The following is a 21,588-nucleotide window of genomic DNA, read 5'->3' as shown; positions in this document are numbered from 1 at the left end:
TAAGGCTTTGGAGTTCCACTGAGTTCTTTCTCAGAGAAATCTGACTGGTCTCTCTCCTCTCTGTAGGGGGTGCTGGCAACCTCTCTGGGTGCCTTGACCCCCTTCTTCCCCTGCTCCGACGCCTTGTAATCCTGGGGGCTGAGAGAAACGGGAGTCGGCCGGGCTAAGCTGGCTTCCATGCTGTTTCCCCCCATGGTCGCAGCTTCCTCTGAAAACAGTCAATGGGGCAGCCCAGAGGCCCGTCCACAAAGCAGTATGGCGCCCCCAGCCCGGCGGCGCTAATGGGACAACAAGGCGGAGCGGCCTCTGAGGGAAGGAACACAAAAGCCCCTCGCGAATAAAAGCCCGCCACAAAAGGCGCCGAGGCGGCCACTTTGCGGGCGCACCTGCAAGCACGGGCCTAGCGCGGCGCGGCGCGCCCTCGGCGAGGAGCTGGTACCTGAGCAGCCCTCGGCTGGTAAATGCGCCATAAAAGAGCCTCTTTTCAAGGCCTTTCAAGCCGGGGGTCGCCGTGTCTCCTCCTGCCCCCTCCCCCCTCCCCAGGGCCAAGCTGCAGAGCAGGCCGCATCCATGGGAATCCCACCACTTGTGCGCCTGGAGACGAGGGAGGGACGGAGGGAGGCAGGGCCTTCCCCCCCGCGCCCCGCTCTCTCCACGGAACCCTCGGAAGACTGTAACAAATGGGACGCCATCGATTTGTAGGCGCTGCTGAGGCAAATCAAATGACGGCGGGGGGGGGGGGAGGGAGACGAAGATGTGGGGCTACGGCTCAGGAGGGGCGAAGTGAGGTGGGGAGCGGAGGGTGAAATCAACGGTTAGAATTGTCTCTCGCTCTGCCGGGCCTGCAGCAGTTCTAAAGCCATCCCCTCGGTTTCTCTCTCTCTCTCTTCCAGCCTCAGGCTATGCTGGCTCCTGTGACTGTGCAATGGAAAGTAACGTTTATGAGGGGATAAGATCCCTCTGAGCATGTGGCGAAACTTCGTTCTTGTTTTGGGGGGTCGGGGAAGCCTTCCGGTACATTTGCTATTCCACACGCCCCGAAACACGTCTGAAGCACGAAAGGGCTCATTTTGAAGTAGGGCTTGGCCCCCGAATCCGTTTGGGTGGGTGTTTCCCTCCCCGCGAGAACCTCTCTGAGCAGGTTCAGGTTGTGCTTCGTGTATGGGGCAATCTACATTCAGAATTATACACATTTTGGCGATTAATGGGGCAAAGTGAAGTGCATTTCTCTTCCCCAACCTTCTTTGCGGGTTAAAATAATTGAGAGAGAACGATTCGTTCTTTCATTAGTGTATTTATCGCACTCACAGAGGCCGATGTGCACTGAGGGGCATGCCAGCAAAGCGGCTTAACGCAGGCGCACTGCTGCTGCCTATAGATATATACGTATATGGCTCATCAACTCTTTTTATTTCCTTGCAGCCACTGGAAGGGGAAATTTCCCGCTTTTAGGAGGCAACCGAAACATTTTTGTGCCGAACAATATCTAAGCCGAATAACTTATTGTTGGGGGTGGGGGCGTCTTCTTGAAATATCACAGCGTGTCCAACGCGGATTTGCATCTACGCTTGATACTCAAGGCGGATCTCCTCCTCAAGTAGGCAGGAAGCACCATCCTGGATCGCGCGCCCTTGTCCAGCTAAGGCTGCCGATCTACCAGGTCGCTTTCGGATTCCTTCCTTCGGCAAACGGGAGTGATCAAACGCCGGGAAGAAAGGCTGGGGAGATGCTCAGCAAGATCAACCGGGAGAGGGCTGCTCGGTAAGTTTGGTTTGTGACCCAACAGATCCTCATCTCTTCCTAAAGCGGGAGGCTCGATTCATATATATATAGAGGCGTTGATGATAACAACACACCACTACACCCAGGCGAGTTCAGGGCGCTTGCAACAGGTTTCTTTCCGTCCCTGGGCTTCCAAGCCGCGCGCAGCGCGACACCTGTCGGCAGCTGCCCGGCACTGCGCCCCTCACCTGAGCGCTATGGAAGATGGAGTGGCTTTTGAGCTGCTGAGCACCTCGTGGCTCTGGGGATGCGCGCGTGCTCGCGCTCGCCCCCATGAAGGATTTCCTCTGTTTGCCTCCCGCAGATTAATCAGCCGCGGCTCTCCCTATAAATCCCACTTCTCCTAAGAAATGAGCAGCGTCCAGGGGCAGGGGGTGGCGCTCTTCAAAAGGCAGCACCTGCAAAGGCGGCGGGTTGCCAAGGGCTGCAGGGAGGAGGAGGGGCGGCGGCGGAGGATGCTCGTACCTGCGCGAGCTGCTTTCTCTCCGCTCTCGCTCGCTGCCCCCCGCCCGCCTCGCTCCCTCTCTCTCCCCCCCTCCCTGTCCAGCCGGCCTGGAGCTATTAACGCTTCCCTCGCCCCGCCCCTGCCGGAGCGCTTGGGAAAGCTTCGCAAAGCTGCAGACCGGGCTGGTCCATGGGAATCTGGCCACTTGTGCGCTCCGGAGCCGGGAGGGGGCTGTGCTTCCTTTACAAAAAGAGACACAATTAAGCAAAATGCTCAATGAACATTATAAATGATGGGCAATCGCTTCGCAGATTGCCTAGCAAATCAAATTATATATGGTCGCTCACGGGTGATTTCCAGGCCCTTTGCAAACCAAACAGGTATCTTTTTGTGCGTTTGTCCTCCCTCATCTCTCTGCTCCCACCCCCCCCACTCCCTCTGCCCCGATTTTATAAACAGGCTCTTTAAAAAAGAAGACAAAAATCATACCCAGACGTGTAAGTGGGCTTGAAAAGCGGGTCTTTAAGTATTCACCCCCCCACGCACCCCCCCAGCTCTCACCACCACCTTTGTTAGCTACTGGATTTCACACTAGCACAGGAGGTAGGGAAAGGAGAAAGGGGGAGCCAACACGTTTACAGTGTCCTCTTGTGAGTTTGACCAACAGTTGGCTTCACAAACCCGTAGGCACCTGCTCACAAAGAGCAGAGGGGTCGCCTGGATTTCCATAAAGGATGGTGCTAAATTTGAGCACACAATAAAACGTGATGGCAGCTTAAAAAAAAAGTTTCAGTTAAAAAGACCTCGAGGATCAATGTCTACAAAATAATAAAAGCTGTGCAGGGTGAGGAAAGCAGCTTGTGGAATTAAGGAGACAACAGGCTGCCCTGGGGCTTTGTTGGTAAGCAACCTGCGCCTTGAGCCCTGCACCCAGGCACCCAGACAAGAGGCTCAGAGAGTGCCCTAGGGCACAGAAAGTTGGGTACACAGAGAAGGGGGTCAGTCCTGAGTCCCAAACCCATGTTGTGGGGCTTGAGTCCCCCCCCCACATATGGGAAAGCAGATTGGAAACTAATGCAGGACCATGGCATGGAAGAACAGCCTGGGGGTTGTGGATCTTCTTCACTGTATCATCACGATCAGTTTGTTAAGATTTCTGAAGGCTTCCCTCAAAGCAAAATGGGCACGTTATTGGCAGAATTCAAGAACTAGGGGCCGTCCACTGAACTTCAGAGGCAGCCGTTTTAAATCAAAGAGGTTCGGACCCTGTAACCATGCAATCCTAAATGCACTTCCTTGCAGGGCTGCATGTCTACTAAGAAGCACATCTAATTGAATTCAATGGGGCTTAGTCCCAGGCAAGGCATCTCAGAGACAGGGGCGTACCTAGGGATTGGTTAGGTTGGCCCCCACCAAGGGTGCAGGCTAGAGGCAACATTATGAGGAGCCGGGTGGCAGAGCCGAACGCCCTCTGAACAAAAAATAATAATGGGGAAGGGAAGTGCCTTGGCCCCTAGCAGCTGGCCCCTATGGGGCAGGCCCGGGGTGGGGTGGCGGAGCAAAAAGTTGTGCCTCTCTGCTCTGGCTTGGAGTGGCTAGGAGCCCGCCTGAGTGCTTTCTGGGCAGCAGCCCTCTAGGTGCTCCACCTAAGCAAAAGGTGATGAAAAGCAAAGTTTTTGAGTTTCTAGGTCATGGTCTATCCTGGCTTCGGAGGGACCAATACATCTCCTTCTCAAGGGTGCAAGAGAGCCTAGATATGCTTCTGCTAGATATGCCCAGGTAACTTCCAGCTTTTAACAGGGGCAAACTTATGCAATCTTTCTTAATATGGCTTCATGTGCAAGGCCAACATTTGGTGCCTCCAAATGGATCTTCTCAATTATGGATCTTCTACATTTTGCACCCCCTCCAATCAGCACCCTGTGCTGAGGAACTGCCTGCAGTGACCTAAATCTGGTGCTGCTTTAAAGACCCCTGCCCATAATAAAAATTAAAATCCAGCCGTCAGCACACACAAAGGCAACCAAATTCAACAACCAAAAGCTGCTTCCTTCAGACTTAGATCAAGAAATAAAAATGATCCACATGAGAGCAAGTCTGAGAACTTAACACAGATTGAATGGGATGAATTTGCACAGTGGAAACTCCTCTGATTCTCAGATATTTAGGCTGCAATCCTATCCCCACTTACCTGGGAGGAAAGTTCTATTAAATTCAACAGAACTTGCTACTTCTTCCCACCAAAAAATATTTTAAAAGAATTTTCCAAAAATTACTTTTACAAAACAGTGAAAAAACCTTATCTCCTCTTGGAGATCTGTTCTCTGTTCTTCCCTGTTGTTTCCATATCTTTGAATTTGCCATGTTTCTTCAGAGAACCAAGATCAAACCCATATTGCAAAGCTACTCAAAGATTTCCTAGGAACCCAGAAATAGCCAGCCTTTCTTTCTGTAATGCTTATGCTTGTGTGCGTTTACCAGAAGTGTGATCCATACAAAGTTGCCATTAGTTCAACATACGTTGAGTTTACTCAAAAACCAATAGCTTTCGAGGTGTGTGGAGCCAATCTTCAGCAGGAAACAGTAGCTGGCTACTAAGACAGAGAACTCAGTCCAAAGCTGTCTGCCTTTTGTAGGCAGCTGTAGGATTGCTGTGGTATCTGGTTTGTGGTACCCACAGGAACATGGCTGAGCACCTGAAGACTGATGCAAAGAATTGGCTTTCTTTTTAAAACAATTTTTTCCTGCCTCCCTTAAGCTTTATCACACATTTGACAACTAAAGGACCTACTGCTTCTCTGGGTGGTTCTAAACACTGTATTTATATATTTTAAAATCTGTGTTCTGCCTTATTGTAAAGCCTCAAGATGGGTAAAAACCAAGTTACTATTACTTACTAGTGTTTATTCTTGAAATCTCTTATTGGCTTTCCATACAATTAACTAGCAGGGGCTGCTGGCATTATTTGGGAATTCTAAGAAACCAACAGTAACCCTTTACTGTCAATCAGTGCAGTTTTGAAAGGTTCAGTCCACCATTTTGATTCAAAATGGCATCCAATGATATCTACCTGTGGACCAAAATCTGCTGCTTGATCTGAAGAACCACTGTAGCAATTTTTTTTTGTTAGAATACCTTAATAGTTGTCCTAATCAGTGCATTTTTGAAAGACTGAGCTTGTTATTTAGTTTCAAAATGGTGTCCAAATATAGTCAGGAAACTGCTTATTGACCTTAGGGACCATTGTGCCAAATTTGGTTACAACGTATCTTAAGCAGTGTCTAAATCAATGCAGTTTTTTATTTATTTAAAAAAGGTTCAGGTTGTGTACTTTTTGACGTTGTGTTTATTGTTTATGACTACTTTTGTTATGTTTGTACTTACATATATTTTTTTTGTACATTGTAAGCAGCCTTGAGCACGGTCTTAACTTTGGAAAGGCGGCATACAAATGAAATTATTTATTTGTTTATTGTATTTGATATGCTGTGCCACATAACTTAGTAGTGACTGCAAGTAACATCAATTTAATAGCAGCTTATACCCTACCAATATGTGCAGCCAGGGGGTCCTATGGCTGGCAGAATTAGCCAATGCCACCTGTCTCTGATTACTAGGATGAGTAGCACTGTGGTTGGATTTAATGCTTATTTGTTCTCCTTTGTCCTCTATTGTTGTTGTTTGGGTGGGGCTGCACCTGTTCATTCGGGCGATGTGGCTTTGGTCGGGGCAAGCCTTCTGAGCTGGCATATGAAGCCTCTGGGAATGGGTGAGAATCCAGTGCCCTCTTTGTATGGTGCCAGCATTCATTTTGGATGCTGTGCAGGTCTGTGCAGCTTGTGTCCTAATTTACCGTCCCTCTGCCGGTTATTTCTCACACTGGGTTTTCCTTTCCTCTTGGAACGATGCCATGGCTGCTTGGCGTCATTAGATCAGATGCTTGGCATGTTTCAGTCCACTTCAGAGTGAATAGCTGTCATTTGAAAAATCTGGTCTGCTCTTCATCAACAGACACATCCTAGGCTGATGGGCCACTTGCACAATTTTCTCTTCCTTTCAAACTACTTTCACTGTTTTAATAGTGAAATACTAAGCACACAAAAATATATATCAAATGGGATTTCCAAATTGATTGATATGCACTTTAGACAAGAAAGCTTGATTCAGGCTGGAACTGTTCCAAGGACTGGCATGGATTCAGATTTTTAAGTAGGGATTAGGGCAGGCCAATCAGATGTAGATCTGGTTTCAAACTGACTAGCTCAGTCATATGCCCTGATGTACATTAGCAGCATTAGGGTATCAGCTCTGTCCTCTAACAGTAGCACTTAAAGCTGGTTCTACCGACCGCTCAGGAGTAGAAACACAGTATCTTTGACAGCAACAAATATTTTGTTCTTTGAATTCCAAATGTTGAAGCTGTGTAATATTTTTGGCAGGTATCGATCACAGAAGCTTACACACCAAAGGAAAGCTGTCCCCTCTCAGCACTAATTATATGCACTACAACCCCTCTAATTAATGTATTTCACATTTGTAACACCTGAAATGGGTTATCTGAACATTTCCCCATTGATCATTATTGACCTTTACAAAAGTTGGACAACTAGACTGCTGCATACTGACCATTTGCAAATTTTTGTATACCCTTTAGTGATGCACTACTAGCAGATTACCTTACTACTTTGTACTGTTATGTCTTCATACACTTTGCACCTGTTTCTTCAACCGTTTGTAATATGTTCATTTATGATTGTATGATTCAGCCTTTTTAATTACTGTTATTTGCGCAGGCATTCTCTCTCATTGGAAACATCTAGACTGTTTGGGGGGGGAACTCTCCCCGGTGCCCCAACTAAATTGACTCCAGAGGGTCCCCCAACCCCAACCCCAACCCTAACCCCAGGATGCTACAAGGGAGAGGAAAACAATTCTGTTCTGTTGGCATAGAGTACCTCTCTTCAGCAGTCATCACTGGATCCCACCCATTATGTTTGGACAACTGTCTGTTTCTTGGAGATGGGGCATGTCCAAAGATGGCTGGGGATGCTGCTGAGAATACAAACAGGGGTCTGAGATTACAAAGCAAGACCACCAGTGCTTGCAAAAACTTAAAACCAGCATTAGCTCACTTCCTCTATGCCAAAGAGCTCTGTACAACACAGAAACTTATCTGTCAAGCTGGAACCAGGAATGGCAATGATGACTTGCACCACTGCACTCAAACAGCGCAAAAACTCCTATAGGGCTAAAATGGTTCTTTGGTGCCATCTTGTGTGTTAAAATGGAATGAATTGCAGCTCTCAGACTTGGTCTTATTGTTGAGCCTGGGAGAGCAGCTCAGCTCTTCTGTTGCACCCGAATTGTCAGGCTGAATCCTGGGAAGAGCTTGCTGGATTAGTTCATATATGTCCAGCCTGATTCTTTTTATTGGGTGTTGTCCCAACTTGAGCCACATTCACGCCACACATTTGAAACACCTAATGATGCTGCTTTAAATTGCCATGGCTCAGTCTCACACCCGTCTCGTAACAGGAGATTGCTTTTAACACCTAAAGTCCTGGAAACAAAATGTTATTAATTATGCTGTTTCACGGTCTTCTGAAATAGCTTTCATTATTCCTGTAGATGAAAAGAAGGATGTGTTCCACTCGTGGTGCTGCCTTCACAGTTGCTAGTTGGCTGGCTGTTTGCTGGCACCATCCCAAACCCAATGGAGGATATGCCACCTTTTGCTGGCATAATCCTTCTCTTTCAGCTGCTGGTATCAAGCCGGTACCAGTTGGCCAGACCAGGCAATATATACAATGAAAGCTTTCCTGTGAATAGACTGAAAAGGGCACTTACTTTGAAACCTGGGTAAATATTTCACCCAATTCAAAACATGGCACCTGTACAAAGCCCTCCTCTTTGCTGCCACCTCCCAAATCACATAGGCCTCTGCCGCCTTTGGTTCTGTACTGTATGTTTCATGCAAATTGAGGATCTGAAGCCTATACCTTCTTTGAACCTGTAAACTAATTGCTCAAAAAATAATCAGGGTTGAGAGCCAGCTGCAGGCGAGTTCAGATGACAAAATAAATGCAGATACAAGGTTGATAGCAATTAGATTGCCACCTGCTACGCAGCTTTAATCTGTACCCCTGAAGTCCAATTGTTTGCAGAGGTTGGCAAAGGAACAAGGGGGGGAGAATGCTTCAAGTGCAGGAGGTATTAGGGTCTTATCCGAGGGATGGGAAACAGGATGGAACTCGTGCCAACTTTGCGCTCAGGTCCCTGTGGTGTCCTTTGAATCCCTTTTGAATTATTATTAATATTTTCTATAGCACTTTTAATTGCTGAGTGCTTCAGCCCTGCTGCGGGGAGAGTCAATATTATTACCATTTTAAAGCTGGGTAACTGAGGCTATATACCTTTAAAACACATCAGAAGCACATTTCTGCTCTCAAGGAATTCTGGGCGCTGCAGTTTGTTAAGGTTTGCTGGGAAATGTAACTGAGGGGTGAACTACAGTGCCCAGAATTCTTTGAGGAAAAGCATGTGCTTTGAATGTGCTACAAAGGTACAGTGTGTACAAAGCCTTAGTGACATTTACTAGAGATGGTACATAGGGACAAGCGCAGGTGGCTTCCAGCGTGAATAGAGATATATTATTCAGGGCAGAAATTGTACGTTTTGGTGGTCTAATCTGGGTTCAGATTGGCACGTCAGCATCCCAGTGGGCCAAGGAATAAAACACAACCAGTGATGCAGACTTGGCAAATTCGTTTCCAAAATCCACAGCTGGCGCCAACCAAATTGTCACACCGAGAGCCAGTGTGGCGTAATGGTTAGAGTGTTGGACTAGCCTAACCCAACTTCACAGGGCTGTTGTGAGGATGCAATGGCAAGAAAAACCATGTATACCACCTTGAGATTATTGGAAGACAAAGGCGGTATATAAATGTAATAAATAAATATATAGTGTGGCAAGTTTTTGGCTTCTCCAGAACTTTTTATCAAGGATTTTACACAAAGTGTGTTTGTGTGTCTGAGTCTGAGAGAGAGAGATTATTTCTCTCCAAAAAATAGGCTGATGCAGCTTATCAACAGCTTGCAGCCACAATGGCTTTGTTTTACCTCCTCTACTTTCATAGACAGTAAGCCTCTAACACCAGTGCTGGGAACAAGTGGGGAGAGAGCTGCTGCAGCACCAGGTTCTGCCTGTGGGGTCCCAACAGGCTAGGCTGCTGGCTGACCATGAATTTGTCTGATCCTCTTTTAAAGCCATCCAAGTTAGTGGATCTCGCTACCTTCCGTGGCAGCAAATCCCTTAGTTTTAACAATGCAACGTGTGAAGAAATACATTCCTTTGTCTGTCCTAATCTTCCAACTTCCAGCTTCATTGGATGGTCCGGAGTTCTGGTACTCATGAGAAAAGCTTCTTCCTAGCCACTTTCCCCATGCACAATTCTATACACCGCTATAGCATCTTTCCTTACTTACCCATTTTTCTAAATTAAAAAGCCTGAAATGCAGTAACCTTTCCCATAAAGGCCTTGTTCCTACCCCTTAAATCATTTTGATTTCTCTTTTCGGAACCTCCTTCAGCTCTGCAGTATTCCTTTTGATGTCATGTCTTACTTCTTCCCGGGCAACCTTCAAAATCCTGAGACTGGTGTTGTTTCTAAAGCTGCATCGCCTCAAGAGGCTCATGTCAACCAAAGATTCAAACATAAGTGCAAATGAACTTTTTCATGCTGAAGTCAGGATCTTATGAGAGCAGCGCCTCCTAAGATTAAGCTGCAGGCCTAAATTCTGCAAAATTCCATTGCCGTATATTCTATTGATGCTGCCCTACCGGAAGCAAAATCCAGGCGCTTGAACAAAAGACAGGGAAGTAAGGGGAAGCTTCAGAGATGGTTATGTTGACTCACTTGCATGCACACTGCACCACATCTGATCCTCGTTATGTTGTCTTTTAATAAGTGACTCACATCAAGAATAAATTAAAAACCACCGTGAACAAAACATTTTATTCCAGCATTTACAACAGGAAGCAGTAAACACTCCTTTTATGTTTTGCATTATTTCTTTTGAGGGAGGAGGGAATAATTTTATAAATAAAAAAAAAGTAATGAAGACATACTATTTTATGAATTGCAATGCATCCCAACCCCCATTAATAAAATCTAAAATGCAGACTAGTAGGGAATAAAAATTGTTCCCAAAATTGCCAGAGATCTACAAAGAAAAGGTGCAGCAGCAGAATATGCCAGATGGATAACTGCTGTTTTATATCAACATTGACATTTATATTTTTCAAAAAGTCCCCAGCATTCAGCAGAACAATGAAACAGCGGGAGAAGTAGCTTGTAGCCTTTAATTTGAATTTTCCTAAGGTGAAGTTGTCAGAAGACAGGTGCTAATAGTGCCACAGCTTCACTGGTTTCAAATATCGTGCTTTCTAAATTCATCTCATGATTTGGGCCCCTATGCTTTTTAATTTTCACATTAATGATGTGGTTCCTCACTCCGGCAATTAGAAGCAGGAAGGTGTGTTGTCCGATGACATAGTGCTACTTATGCTTTCCTATCTGGGTCTTAAAAATCTACTGGTGGATTTTAGTTTGTGCTGTGAACAAGAAAGCCTCATAATAACTACTAAAATAATTGTTTTTGGAAAACGCAGCTCTAGAAATAAATGGAGTCTGCACCAACATGAATTAGAGCAAACTCACTCCTTCAGATGTCTTGGGAGTCCTCTTTAGCAAATCCTTGTCTTGGAAATGGCATACTGAGTCGGTTGCACCAATGTAACACAAAATGTGGCCTTTCTCTCCAACAATGAGCAATCATTTAAAAATTGTATTTATAATTTAATTTACATTATACTTAAGAGGCATGTACAAGGCTCCTGTATTTCCTTTTTAGAAATTTGTGAATGTGATTTGCATGTACAGTAGAACATCGGAAATTGAATGTAATCCATTCTGGAAGGACATTCAATTTCTGAAACGTTCAAATTCTGAGGTGCGGCTTCCGACTGGCTGACAGCTAGGCTTTTTGCAGATTGGAAGCCACATCAGACGTTCAGGTTCCAAGGAACGTTCAAAAACTGGAACACTTACTTCCGGGTTTTTGACGTTCGAGAGCTGAAACATTCAGGAATGGAGAGGTTCGAGAACCGAGGTTCCACTGTAATTGATTGCTTCACCAATTAACAACGAGGCAATCAACTATTTTTTAAATAAAAAATGCAGCATGTACATTAATTTGTATGTGTAGATATGCTGTCTGTGCTGGATTTAATGGAACTGCCTACATGCAGAAGAGCTCTGCATTCACATAAGCAGGGCACACAGGTCTCCAGACTAGCCTGGCTACCTTAGATGAGCCTATTCCATCACAGAATAAGAGCAGCACATCTCACATCAATGGTTTGGCATCCCCCCACATGCATTCTCATTAATTACCATCACTATGTATACACAAAATAGGCACAGGCACCTGGCTCCCGATACATTTTCAAAGTGGCCCTTTGCGGCAAAGGAGATCAGAGCATCAAAGTGGTATCAAATGCACAGGTTGTAAAGAAGGAAAGTCTCACTGCTTGGAGCTTGGTTTAAATGTTAATGCAACACTGTTGATGCAGAACCTCTGCCCAGATGGCTCGGGACCATCACCGAACACATGGCCCAGATGGGCATCGCACTGCAAGAGAATAACAGACTTAGTTGCAGTGCCAGTTCTTTAAATTAAAGCGTATCTACATAAATTAAACAGTCTGATTTCATAGCCAAAGGGGCCAATTAAGTCTGCAACTGCCATATAAGCAATACCTTCTGTGTTTAGAGCCAACTTCCGAAGCCCACTCATTTTAGTGTGCTCACGTTTGCATGCATGCAAATGCCCCAGGTGTAAAGTGTGGCCTCTCCTGGGTAAGCTTTCTGTGGAAAAGATACCTTAAGTGCTAATAAAATGGTTTTCTATGCCAAAAAAAACCCCATTCTTATTGAGAATACCACTTTAAAATCAGTATTAATTAATAGTATGGGGGGGGGGAGAATGCCCTCATTCCAGTCAGAATACAGTACCATTGTTAAATTTGTGAGTCAGTCAGGAAATCCACTGGGACTTCTGATGCAGATTCTATGAGTTTAATCACTCAAGGGGCAGATCTATAAATTTTCCTTCAACTTTTGTAAGGTCAGCTTTCCCATGCACTCATCATACAACTGTCTCACATGTGCAGCCTGATCCTTTGCATATTTACTCAGAGGTAAATATTGTTGTATTTAACCGGGCTTATTCCCATTGGAAATGTGCACCAGAGTGCGGCAAAATCCTATGCATGTCAACTCAGAAGTAAGTCCTACTCGATTTAATGAGACCATTAATGTTGTGTAGGATTGTGTTGTAGTGGTCTAAACCACTGAGCTTCTTGGGCTTGCCGATTAGAAGGTCGGCGGTTTGAATCCCCGCAACAGGGTAAGCTCCCATTGCTCGGTCCCAGCTCCTGCCAACCTAGCAGTTCGAAAGCACATCAAGTGCAAATAGATAAATAGGTACCGCTCCAGTGGGAAGGTAAACGGCATTTCCGTGTGCTGCTCTGGTTTTGCCAGAAGCAGCTTAGTCATGATGGCCACATGACCTGGAAAAACTCTCTGCGGACAAATGCTGGCTCCCTCGGCCTGTAAAGCGAGATGAGAGCTGCAACCCCAGAGTTGTCTGCGACTGGACTTAACTGTCAGAGGTCCTTTACCTTTATAGATTTGCCCCAGAAGTTCATACATTAGGTCCACTACCTGGGGCTAATTTCATGATTCATAACAAAAAAACCAACTAAGTTAGTTCTTGGTATGAGCTTTCGTGTGCATGCACACTTCTTCAGATACATGAAGAAAGCTCATACCAAGAACTAACTTAGTTGGTCTTTAAGGTGCTACTGGAAAGAAAAATTTTTTTGTTTGTTTTGACTATGGCAGACCAACACGGCTACGTATCTGTAACTGGATTCATGATTCATGAAAGTGTATTTAGTTGTATTAATGCGGCTACACTTCGCTTTTTGTGACACATATAGAATAAGAGACTTGCATTTAAGGAACTTTATATGCTTTCTTTAAGGTAGGTGTACCTGTTTGCAGATGACTTCTGTGCTGCTTGTTCCTAGTGAATTATCAGGACGTCTCAAGATATTAGTATTGCTTTCATCTGTGCCATGTGTCCCATATGCTTCTGAAAAGGATGGCCACCCTGTGCCAGAATCATATTTTGTTTCTGAGCTATAAAGGACAGCAAAGTTGCATATGAATGAAGGGTTGTGGTGCACGCACGCACGCACACACATGCATGCACGCACGTGCACACACAGAGGATGAGATAGATAGATAGATAGATAGATAGATAGATAGATAGATAGATAGACAGACAGACAGACAGACAGATAGATGCATGGAGTCTATCATTAAATTTATCTCTCACCTATGAGCAAGAAAGTAGCTTGGAGAGGGATGTTGCTTTCCCAAATAACATTGCCTTTTTATCTTGTTCTTTTCTCCCCACCCCAAAGATGGCAGTAGTAGTGTTCAAAACTCCCATTGTTCTAAGTGCATTTTGCAAAAGGGAATTTCATTAGCGCAAGCAGTTTCTGACACAGTACTGTGCCTAAGATTTCAGATTAAAACTGCAGAGTGGAAAGAAAGGAGGACCTTTTTCTGCCTCCCCACTTCCAGCTACTCTCTGAAGACTGGAGAAGAGACCCTCTTAATAATATTAGGGGTGGGTGGGCAGGTGGATGAAAATGCTGACAACCATAACTGCATTATTAAAAAGGCAATCTTGTATAACATGTGAATATCCTTAAATGGAAGGCTAAAAAGATGAAGTTTTGCTTTTAAATAGATGTTCAGTATGGAAATAATCAGGGCTGGATTTAGACACATCATAGAAGCATTTTTGTTGAAAGCATTGTAAATTTAAACAGGGAAAACAGGTAGAGAAAAAGGGACTCCACATCACCATCTGGTGGCACAATGTTATATCGCATATAAATCTAGCTGAGTCCCAGGATTATTTATAGCCCATGTGTTGTTGTTTTTAATAAATAGATGAAGGAGGGAGAGCAATTCAACCAAAAACTAAGGACTTCTGTAGCCCATTGATTTCAGAGAAGACTTTAACCCTATGCTTGATTTCTCCATGAAAACCAGTGAACCACAGCATGAACTAAGCATAGTAACTCATAAGTAAGTACAACAGATTTCTATTGGGTGTATTTGTTAGTGAGTGAGTTTAGCGCAACAGCCTTAAGCCTGTGCAGCTTTGACTGGACTGTGTCCAAAGTTTCTGAGGCTCCAATCCTGTACCCACTTGCATAGGAATAAGCACCACTGAGCTCAGGAAGACTTACACATGAATATTCATGCTGTTGCCCACATATGCCTTTAAGGAACAGGACACATGAAAAGTTCAAAGAAACAAACAAAACATGTCTATGTCTTCCAATTAAACATAGACATTTACATTTTTAGCAACCATGGTTTAACAAAATAAAAACGTTTTGTATTCTTCATACTTTCAGAAATGTGGATCTATCAAGAAACATTCAGGTGGGAAATTGTGTCCTGTTTCAATCAGACATATACATTTTAGTTGTAGCCTGATTAAGTAGGAACTTTGTAAAAATCTGTCTGATATGCCTAGTCCAGCCACACTTGCAAACTCCTGGATCAAGGTGTACAAACTAGGCAAAATCAGCACTGTTCTAAAACCAAAGAAAGAAAAGCAGAGAAAGTAGACACCCATGTGAAAAGAGTCTCTTTCACCATCTTCATTTATCGAAAAACATTTATAAACTTCTTACTATTTAATTTTTTTATAAGTAGTGTATAATATAAAAACAGACAATGCCATTACAGAGCCTAAAACCAACAAAACAGTAAAAAGCATATAAAAACAAATCTTCTAAGAAAGGCGGACCTGAAGTGAACTCTAGTTCAAAAAAAAAAACACACCCTAGGCCACAGTAAATGTGTTAGTCTTTGAAAGTGCCACCAGAGGGACTCCTAGCTGTTTTTCCATCTTACAATGTAAATGCAGGGAAGAGAGGCTCACAAGTATGCCAGAGATCCACTTTGAACTACTGAAAGTGCAACAGCAGGGATCATTCAGTGTGCAATTTAAGGGTTAAACAGGGCTTGTGCACAAGAGTAGAGATTTATTATGCAAAGGAAGTCAGGAGCAGTAATGTTTCTGAATGGCAGTTGCTGGAAACTAAGGGAGAGGAGAGTGTTGCTGCGCTCAGATCCTGCTTGTGGGTGTTCCACATGGCATCTGGTCGGCCGCTATGAGAACAGGTTGCAGGACTAGATGGGCCACCGGCCTGATCCTGCAGGCTCTTCTTATGTAAAGCAGTGGGAACAGCTCATTGCTGCATGAGAACTACCACTGGATTGGGACCAGTGCAATTATACTCTCTCCATTGACTATGGCTTTTCAAACAGGTGTTTAAAATTGTCTTGTTCACTGTGTCTTCTACATCAGGTCTACATTTTCTTACTGTAAAAAAAAAACCCCAACAACCTTGCCAATTTTCTGCCCTATTAAAATAGCTCCTCACCACAAATATCCCTGTGCGGTTTATTTATAAGTACGTCACTTAGTCTGCTAGAAACATGTTAGTAGCCACCAAAATGCTGCTGCTCAAAATTCTATTTGTTCTTTGAAGTAGTTCACCAGAGCATTTGTGGATAAATGGACATTCCCCAAACATATGTGTTAGATTAGCCCTTAATACACCATTCCTTCAACATATGTTGTTTACTTTGATCTGCATTTTAGCTGTCCCAAATGTAGTTGAGATGATTTTAAGAAGTATGACCCTTGCCTATAATTTTATGACTGGGCTGAGGTTTGATGTTCCATTAAAATTCTGTGATTTGCTATCTATAAAACCTGAGGCTTATGTTCCATGTATTCCTAATCCTTAGTGAATTCTTCATACGAGAAAGCAGTAACCTACATACCCTGCAGAAACACTTTGCATGCTCAGAGATTAGGATGCTTCTCAAGGGGCAGCTCTTGCTTTTGCCTACAGTTCAGCAGTAAACACAATACAGCTAGGGAGGAGACTCCTTCCAATAATCTGAATGTGGGTCTTATTTCTACTTGCAGCAGGCTGCAAGAACAGGTAATAATATCCAGCAGCTCAGACCAGGCCCCCGAATACCTAAGCAGTCAGAACCGGTGGGAGATAGCAGTCTATTGTGCTTTCTACTGCTCCCGGCAATCAAAAGGGAGAATTCTGCACTAGTTAAAGGTTCCAGACTAGAGGAAGCCAACCTGGGGATGTCCAGATGTTGTGGACTACAACTTCCATCATCTGTGACTATTGCCTGTGCTGGTAGGGACTGTTTGGCATTAGAGTCCAAAGCATTTGGAGAGCACCACTTTAGCTATCCTTGTTCGAGACAATTTCCAGGGACTTATCCTACATAGATCACAGTATGATTATTATTATTTACTAAATTTTAATTGCTTTCTACAAAAATAATCTCATGGATTTTACAAAGAACGTACAAACGTATAAAAGAATTAAAAGAATAGGACAATGATACAACAATGTAAACAGGAAAAAACAACAACACCCACCAGACAAAAAAAAAGTGCCTGGTCACCACCGAAACAAAAAACGATCAACAAATGTCCAATCAAAACTTAATCCGCTAATATTATGCAAAGTCAAATGCCTGGCAGTATAGGAAAGTTTTAGCCTGCACTAAAATATATTAATGCTATTGCCAGGTGAGCCCCATGGGGAAGAGTAGTCTGTAAGTGGGGAGATGACTAAAAAGGCTCTCTCCCTGAATGGATGAATAGCAGTGTTGGGGGAATTTTAACTGGTAATATTTTGCAGTGGGGAAAATTAACCTGTCCTCCTCCAGTGTCGCAGTCCTGATCTGAATCAGGGTCTCCTCACTGCTGCATGTAGATGCACCCTTAGAGCTGGGCAGCCCAGGTTCAAATCCAGGCACAGCAGTGAAGTTCAATGGGTGACTTTGGCCCAGTTGCGCTCTCTCAGCCTACTGTACCCTCACTAGTTTGTTGTGAAGGGAAAGCATTATGTACCTGAGCTCCAGAGAGAGTCAGACATACACACACATGTAAATTTGAAAAAAGTATATTGCAATTAGACTCCTACCTGAACAGCGCAGCATTGCAGCATATGCAGTGGTACATCCCAGGCTCTGTGTTAGTCAGATGGATTCCACTAAAAGGCTTCAAACATGCATTGTTAATATTCTAATTCTTAGCCATCTTTCCCACCCTCCACCTCCAAGTCAGCTTGCAAAACCAAACATCAAGCAGGCTCATATGTGGGAACTTCCAGTGTAACATGGATATTCAACCTGCATGTTCTTTGTCACCCTGAGAAGTTTCATTCCCACCTTTTACTCTCCTGGGGGTAACCAAACCAAGGAGCAGAATCTTACAGGTTCAGGTATGTGGTCATCACACATTTACAGCACCCAACATCACTCTTGTCTAAACAGACAGAATCTGTGCTCATCACTACAATCAGTTTAGGATGGATAAAGAGAAGTAATTCTTCACGGAACTTTATAGGATTTCCTATAACGCTATATTGTGTTTTTAATATTTGGTTGGAAGCCACCCAGAGTGGCTGGGGAAACCCAGCCAGATGGGCAGGGTATACTGTAAATAATAAATTATTATTATTATAATTATTATTCCTGCCACAATTTGTGATGATGCCTTTAAAAACGGACTTAGTCATGTAAGAAGAAGAGGTCTATCTATTTCATCTATTAGAGGTGGGGAACTTTCAGCCTGCAGGAAAAAATTAGGCCTGCCAGTCTGGCAAATTTGACTTGCATGGCTGTTTTCAGCCAGCCCTGCCCACCTGTCACTCATCTGATGTCCTAGGTCTAGGACATCAAGTGCAGGAGAGGTAAAGCCCCAGCTGCCAATGAATCATTAGGAGTGCTCAAGTGGCAGCAAGGCTTGCAGGCAGTACTGTTTACATTTGCTGCCCAATGCAAGCCACCCTGGGATTGATTCTACTTGGGGGTTCCTGGTTGAGATCCTGAACAGAGCCAAAACTCTGCCAAATTAAGGAATAGTTATGCAATGTATGTCTGCATTGAATATACATTTCACCTGCTTGGAAACTATTACAACTCTTGGCTTACCAGTTCAGTTCCTTTTTCCCTGGTGACATAAAACTGCTCAGGAGTCAACTTCTTTTGCCAGTCAGTGGTAACACTCGACTCATCGTATCTTGTCAAAGAACCCACATCTTTATCTAGAAAGGTAGAAGAACAAGAAATTCAACCAACAAGTATATGCCACTGTGCGCAGAACAAATTTCTATATGCCAGATTGCACCAGAAGGCGAACAGTAATTACATCCAGAGCCAAGAGAAGGCGATACATGGAGGCCTGCAATTACAGCTGACAAGTTGCTGAAATACAAGGCGCTTAGAACAGCTGCTGAGAGAGAAGCGTCACTCCACAGTGGTGGCATTTACTAGGAAATGGTCAAAGGCTCATATTCATGGAGGAGTTGTTTAATGGGGCCTTGAGAACAATAAAAAAGATATTGCATACAGTTAAAGGGGTGGGGAATCTTTGTAAAGAAAATGGTTTCAAATAAACTTCATATCACCCTTGACGAATCGACAGCTCTTCCATCTCCCAGAGGCCTCATCAATCCTGCAACACACAGGTTGCTTCTAAACCACCATTTCCCCTCTTCCTGGTGCACACAAATTTACTTGCAAGCTCGCAAACTGACCTGCGTCTGTTGCAGAGCTTGGCTAGTGTGCCTGACTGGTCTAAGCATATTAAGCTGCCTGGCAAGTTGCACACCAGCAGTATTTGGCAAAGCTAAAAGCACAATTCTAACTTGCCAGGATGGTGTGTTGCACTGCCAGAAAGGGATCCAGTGTGATGGATAGCCCAGCTTAACACTGGTGGATGGGAAGCTGCCTAGTGATGGCTAGTGTTTCAGGACCAACAGATCACCAAAGCGGTAAAATCCTCAGACTATGATAGCCTGGAACTGGCACAATGAAAAGGGGGGGGGGGTCTATTTAAAAACATTATATATATATATATATATATATATATATATATATATACACACACACACACACACACACACACACACACACACCATCTTGTTTGCCCTCATTAAAACACAGTGAAGTATATTACAGTTGCCTTCATTTTGCAAATGGAAAAACTGAGTCTGAAATATAGTTATTTGCCCAAGTGATTTAATGGGCAATTAAAAACAAGCTTGGCACTCCATGGTCCACATCCAAATATTCAGGAACTGGTGCCCATTCTGGCTCTCCCAGAATGCGAAAGGACAAAACAAGGCCCATTCCAGGGACTGTATCAGTGAAACAATGCAATTGTGTGACTAAACAGAGGCCTGATCTACCCAAGCAGCAGAATGAGATGCTGGGGTGATTTGAACCACTCCCGGCTGCAAGTGGCAAGTGAAGTACTGGGTCTGAGTGCTCCCATACTTAATAATAATAATCTGTGCAAGTAAATAAACGAACCAAAAACTTCTAATACACCAATGTAATATACCAGCTAGCCTCTCTGTGGCGCTAATTTTATACCTGTAAAAATTAAAAAAATGTGTTTTTTAAAATCACACTGGTATGACTTGTAGTCTCAAGTAGTATAGCCTATTTTACCACTTCAAGATGATACCACCCCTTCCCACTTTGTTTTGCTCTGCGCACACGCACACGCTGTCCTTCCTTTGCACTGCAACTCGTCTCCCTAACGAATAAACCCGGGTAATTTGCTATTGCTATAATTAAATCAACTCTTAAGTCACGCATAAGAAGACCAGAGCAATCGCCTCGAGCTGCCTCCGAGCAGCAACCGAAGGAGCACCGCCCCCCCAACTTTTTCGCCGCTCCCTCCCCGTGAGGCCGGGAAGCCCCGTAGGGAGACGCAACCCCCACCCCCGCACCCCTCTGCCGCCCAGCCAGCTCCGAGCAACTACCGCCGGTGTCGGTGTGCGCAGCTCGGGGGCCATGGCAGACGCCGCTCCGGGCTGCCCCCTGCGAAGCGCGCAGAAACAGCGGCGGCGCCTGCACGACCGGCTGCAGGGCGCGAAGTCTCCTGAGGATTCGAGCGGCAGCCATAGCCGCCTCCGAGAGCCCAGAGCGCCGAGCGCGGCTGCGTCGCGCTGCTCCCGGGCTCCGCGCTTGGACTGAGGCCCCGCCCCGCCCTTTTGCCTCCCTCTGCGCGCGCGCGCGGCCTGGCGGCTTCTTGCTTCGCTCCCGGGCCCGAGAGAGGAGGATGCGCGCGAAAAGGCCCTCTCCTCCTCGAGGGAGGCAGGCGGGGCCGCCGCTCCAGAAGGCTGTTAACAAGCCGGGCGTAGACGACTGTCTGACAGGAATCCAGGAGGTGCAAGTCGGAATCCGCTCAAAACGTTTCGCCGCCTAAGGTACAGGCAGCAAACGAGCGCCCTGCGTCAATGTGTTGTTTTGGCACCTGAGGAGGCAAATTCCTCCACAAATTCCTCCACAACTGCTTCTTCCACCTCCTTGGCAGGAAAGCTACTACTACTACTGCAGTACTACTGTTGTAACATTAAATAATGAACCATTTGGATGACCTTTTGTGACACCCCAAATCATCCGCCTGAGGCAATGGTTTCACTCTAATGGTGGGGCTGGTCCCAATCTTCATACTCTTCCCAGCAAAATGAAACGTATCAAGGCAAAGATGAGGATGAAGAGTAGAAGCAACACACTTCTTTCCTGACTGGTGGCACCAGAAAGAAAACTCCGGGGGCACAGAAGGGGGAAAGTATATTTCTAGGTGGGCAAGTTGTGTCCCATATGTTAAGATGTTAAGATAAGGGGGAGGGTTTATGACTGCAGTCCAGCAGTGTGTGTGTGAGACACTGCCCATGGTTCCAGACCCCAATTTAGTTTGAGGGTTTCATAGAATTGTAGAGTTGGAAGGGATGTTGAGGACGATCTAGTCCAATCCCCTGCAAGGCAGGAATTTCAACTAGATCATACATGACATCTTCAACCTCAGCTTAAAAACCTCCAAGCAAGGACAGTGCATCACCTCTCGAGGGAGTTCCAATGTCAGAAGGTTCCATTTCTTATACATGCCCTTCTTACATCTCAGCTCATCTGTAAGTTCTTTAGGCAGCCACACCAGTTTCTTTAAGTGCTTCCGACTTTTCTTGTAGGAATTGTCTGCCTTTGTACCTTCAATATTTCAACTTAAAGACTCTCCCATCATAGCTGTCAACTTTCCTCTTTTCTTGCGAGGAATCCTATTCGGGATAAGGGAATTTCCCTTAA

The 21,588-nt window shown here is 44.9% G+C and overlaps 1 protein-coding gene and 1 long non-coding RNA gene across 3 annotated transcripts; one reads left to right on the top strand and one right to left on the bottom strand.

The window, feature by feature from the left end:
• On the top strand, positions 1–14,430 carry LOC310746309. 2 transcript variants are annotated; one of them, XR_014540610.1, is made up of 3 exons: positions 1–713; positions 1,423–1,761; positions 14,320–14,430. It is a non-coding gene; the product is annotated as an uncharacterized lncRNA (long non-coding RNA). The 2 variants fall into 2 exon arrangements; XR_014540611.1 differs by lacking the exon at positions 1–713 and having other exon boundaries at positions 882–1,761.
• LOC310746219 (methionine-R-sulfoxide reductase B2, mitochondrial-like) lies at positions 10,216–20,470 on the bottom strand. Its single transcript, XM_083580068.1, has 5 exons — positions 20,265–20,470; positions 18,424–18,536; positions 17,412–17,488; positions 13,347–13,494; positions 10,216–11,920 (listed from the first exon to the last, which is right to left on the bottom strand). Exons 1-5 carry the CDS (start codon positions 20,404–20,406, stop codon positions 11,813–11,815), a joined length of 588 nt encoding a protein of 195 aa, XP_083436194.1. The 5' UTR covers positions 20,407–20,470; the 3' UTR covers positions 10,216–11,812.
• Between the last annotated feature and the right edge of the window lie 1,118 nt (positions 20,471–21,588).

This window comes from Podarcis filfolensis (genome assembly GCF_964270895.1).
Source record: "Podarcis filfolensis genome assembly, chromosome: 12".
In the NCBI taxonomy this organism is placed as follows: Eukaryota; Metazoa; Chordata; class Lepidosauria; order Squamata; family Lacertidae; genus Podarcis; species Podarcis filfolensis.
Note: the sequence above shows the minus strand (reverse complement) of the source record. Positions and strands in the feature narration are given on the sequence as shown.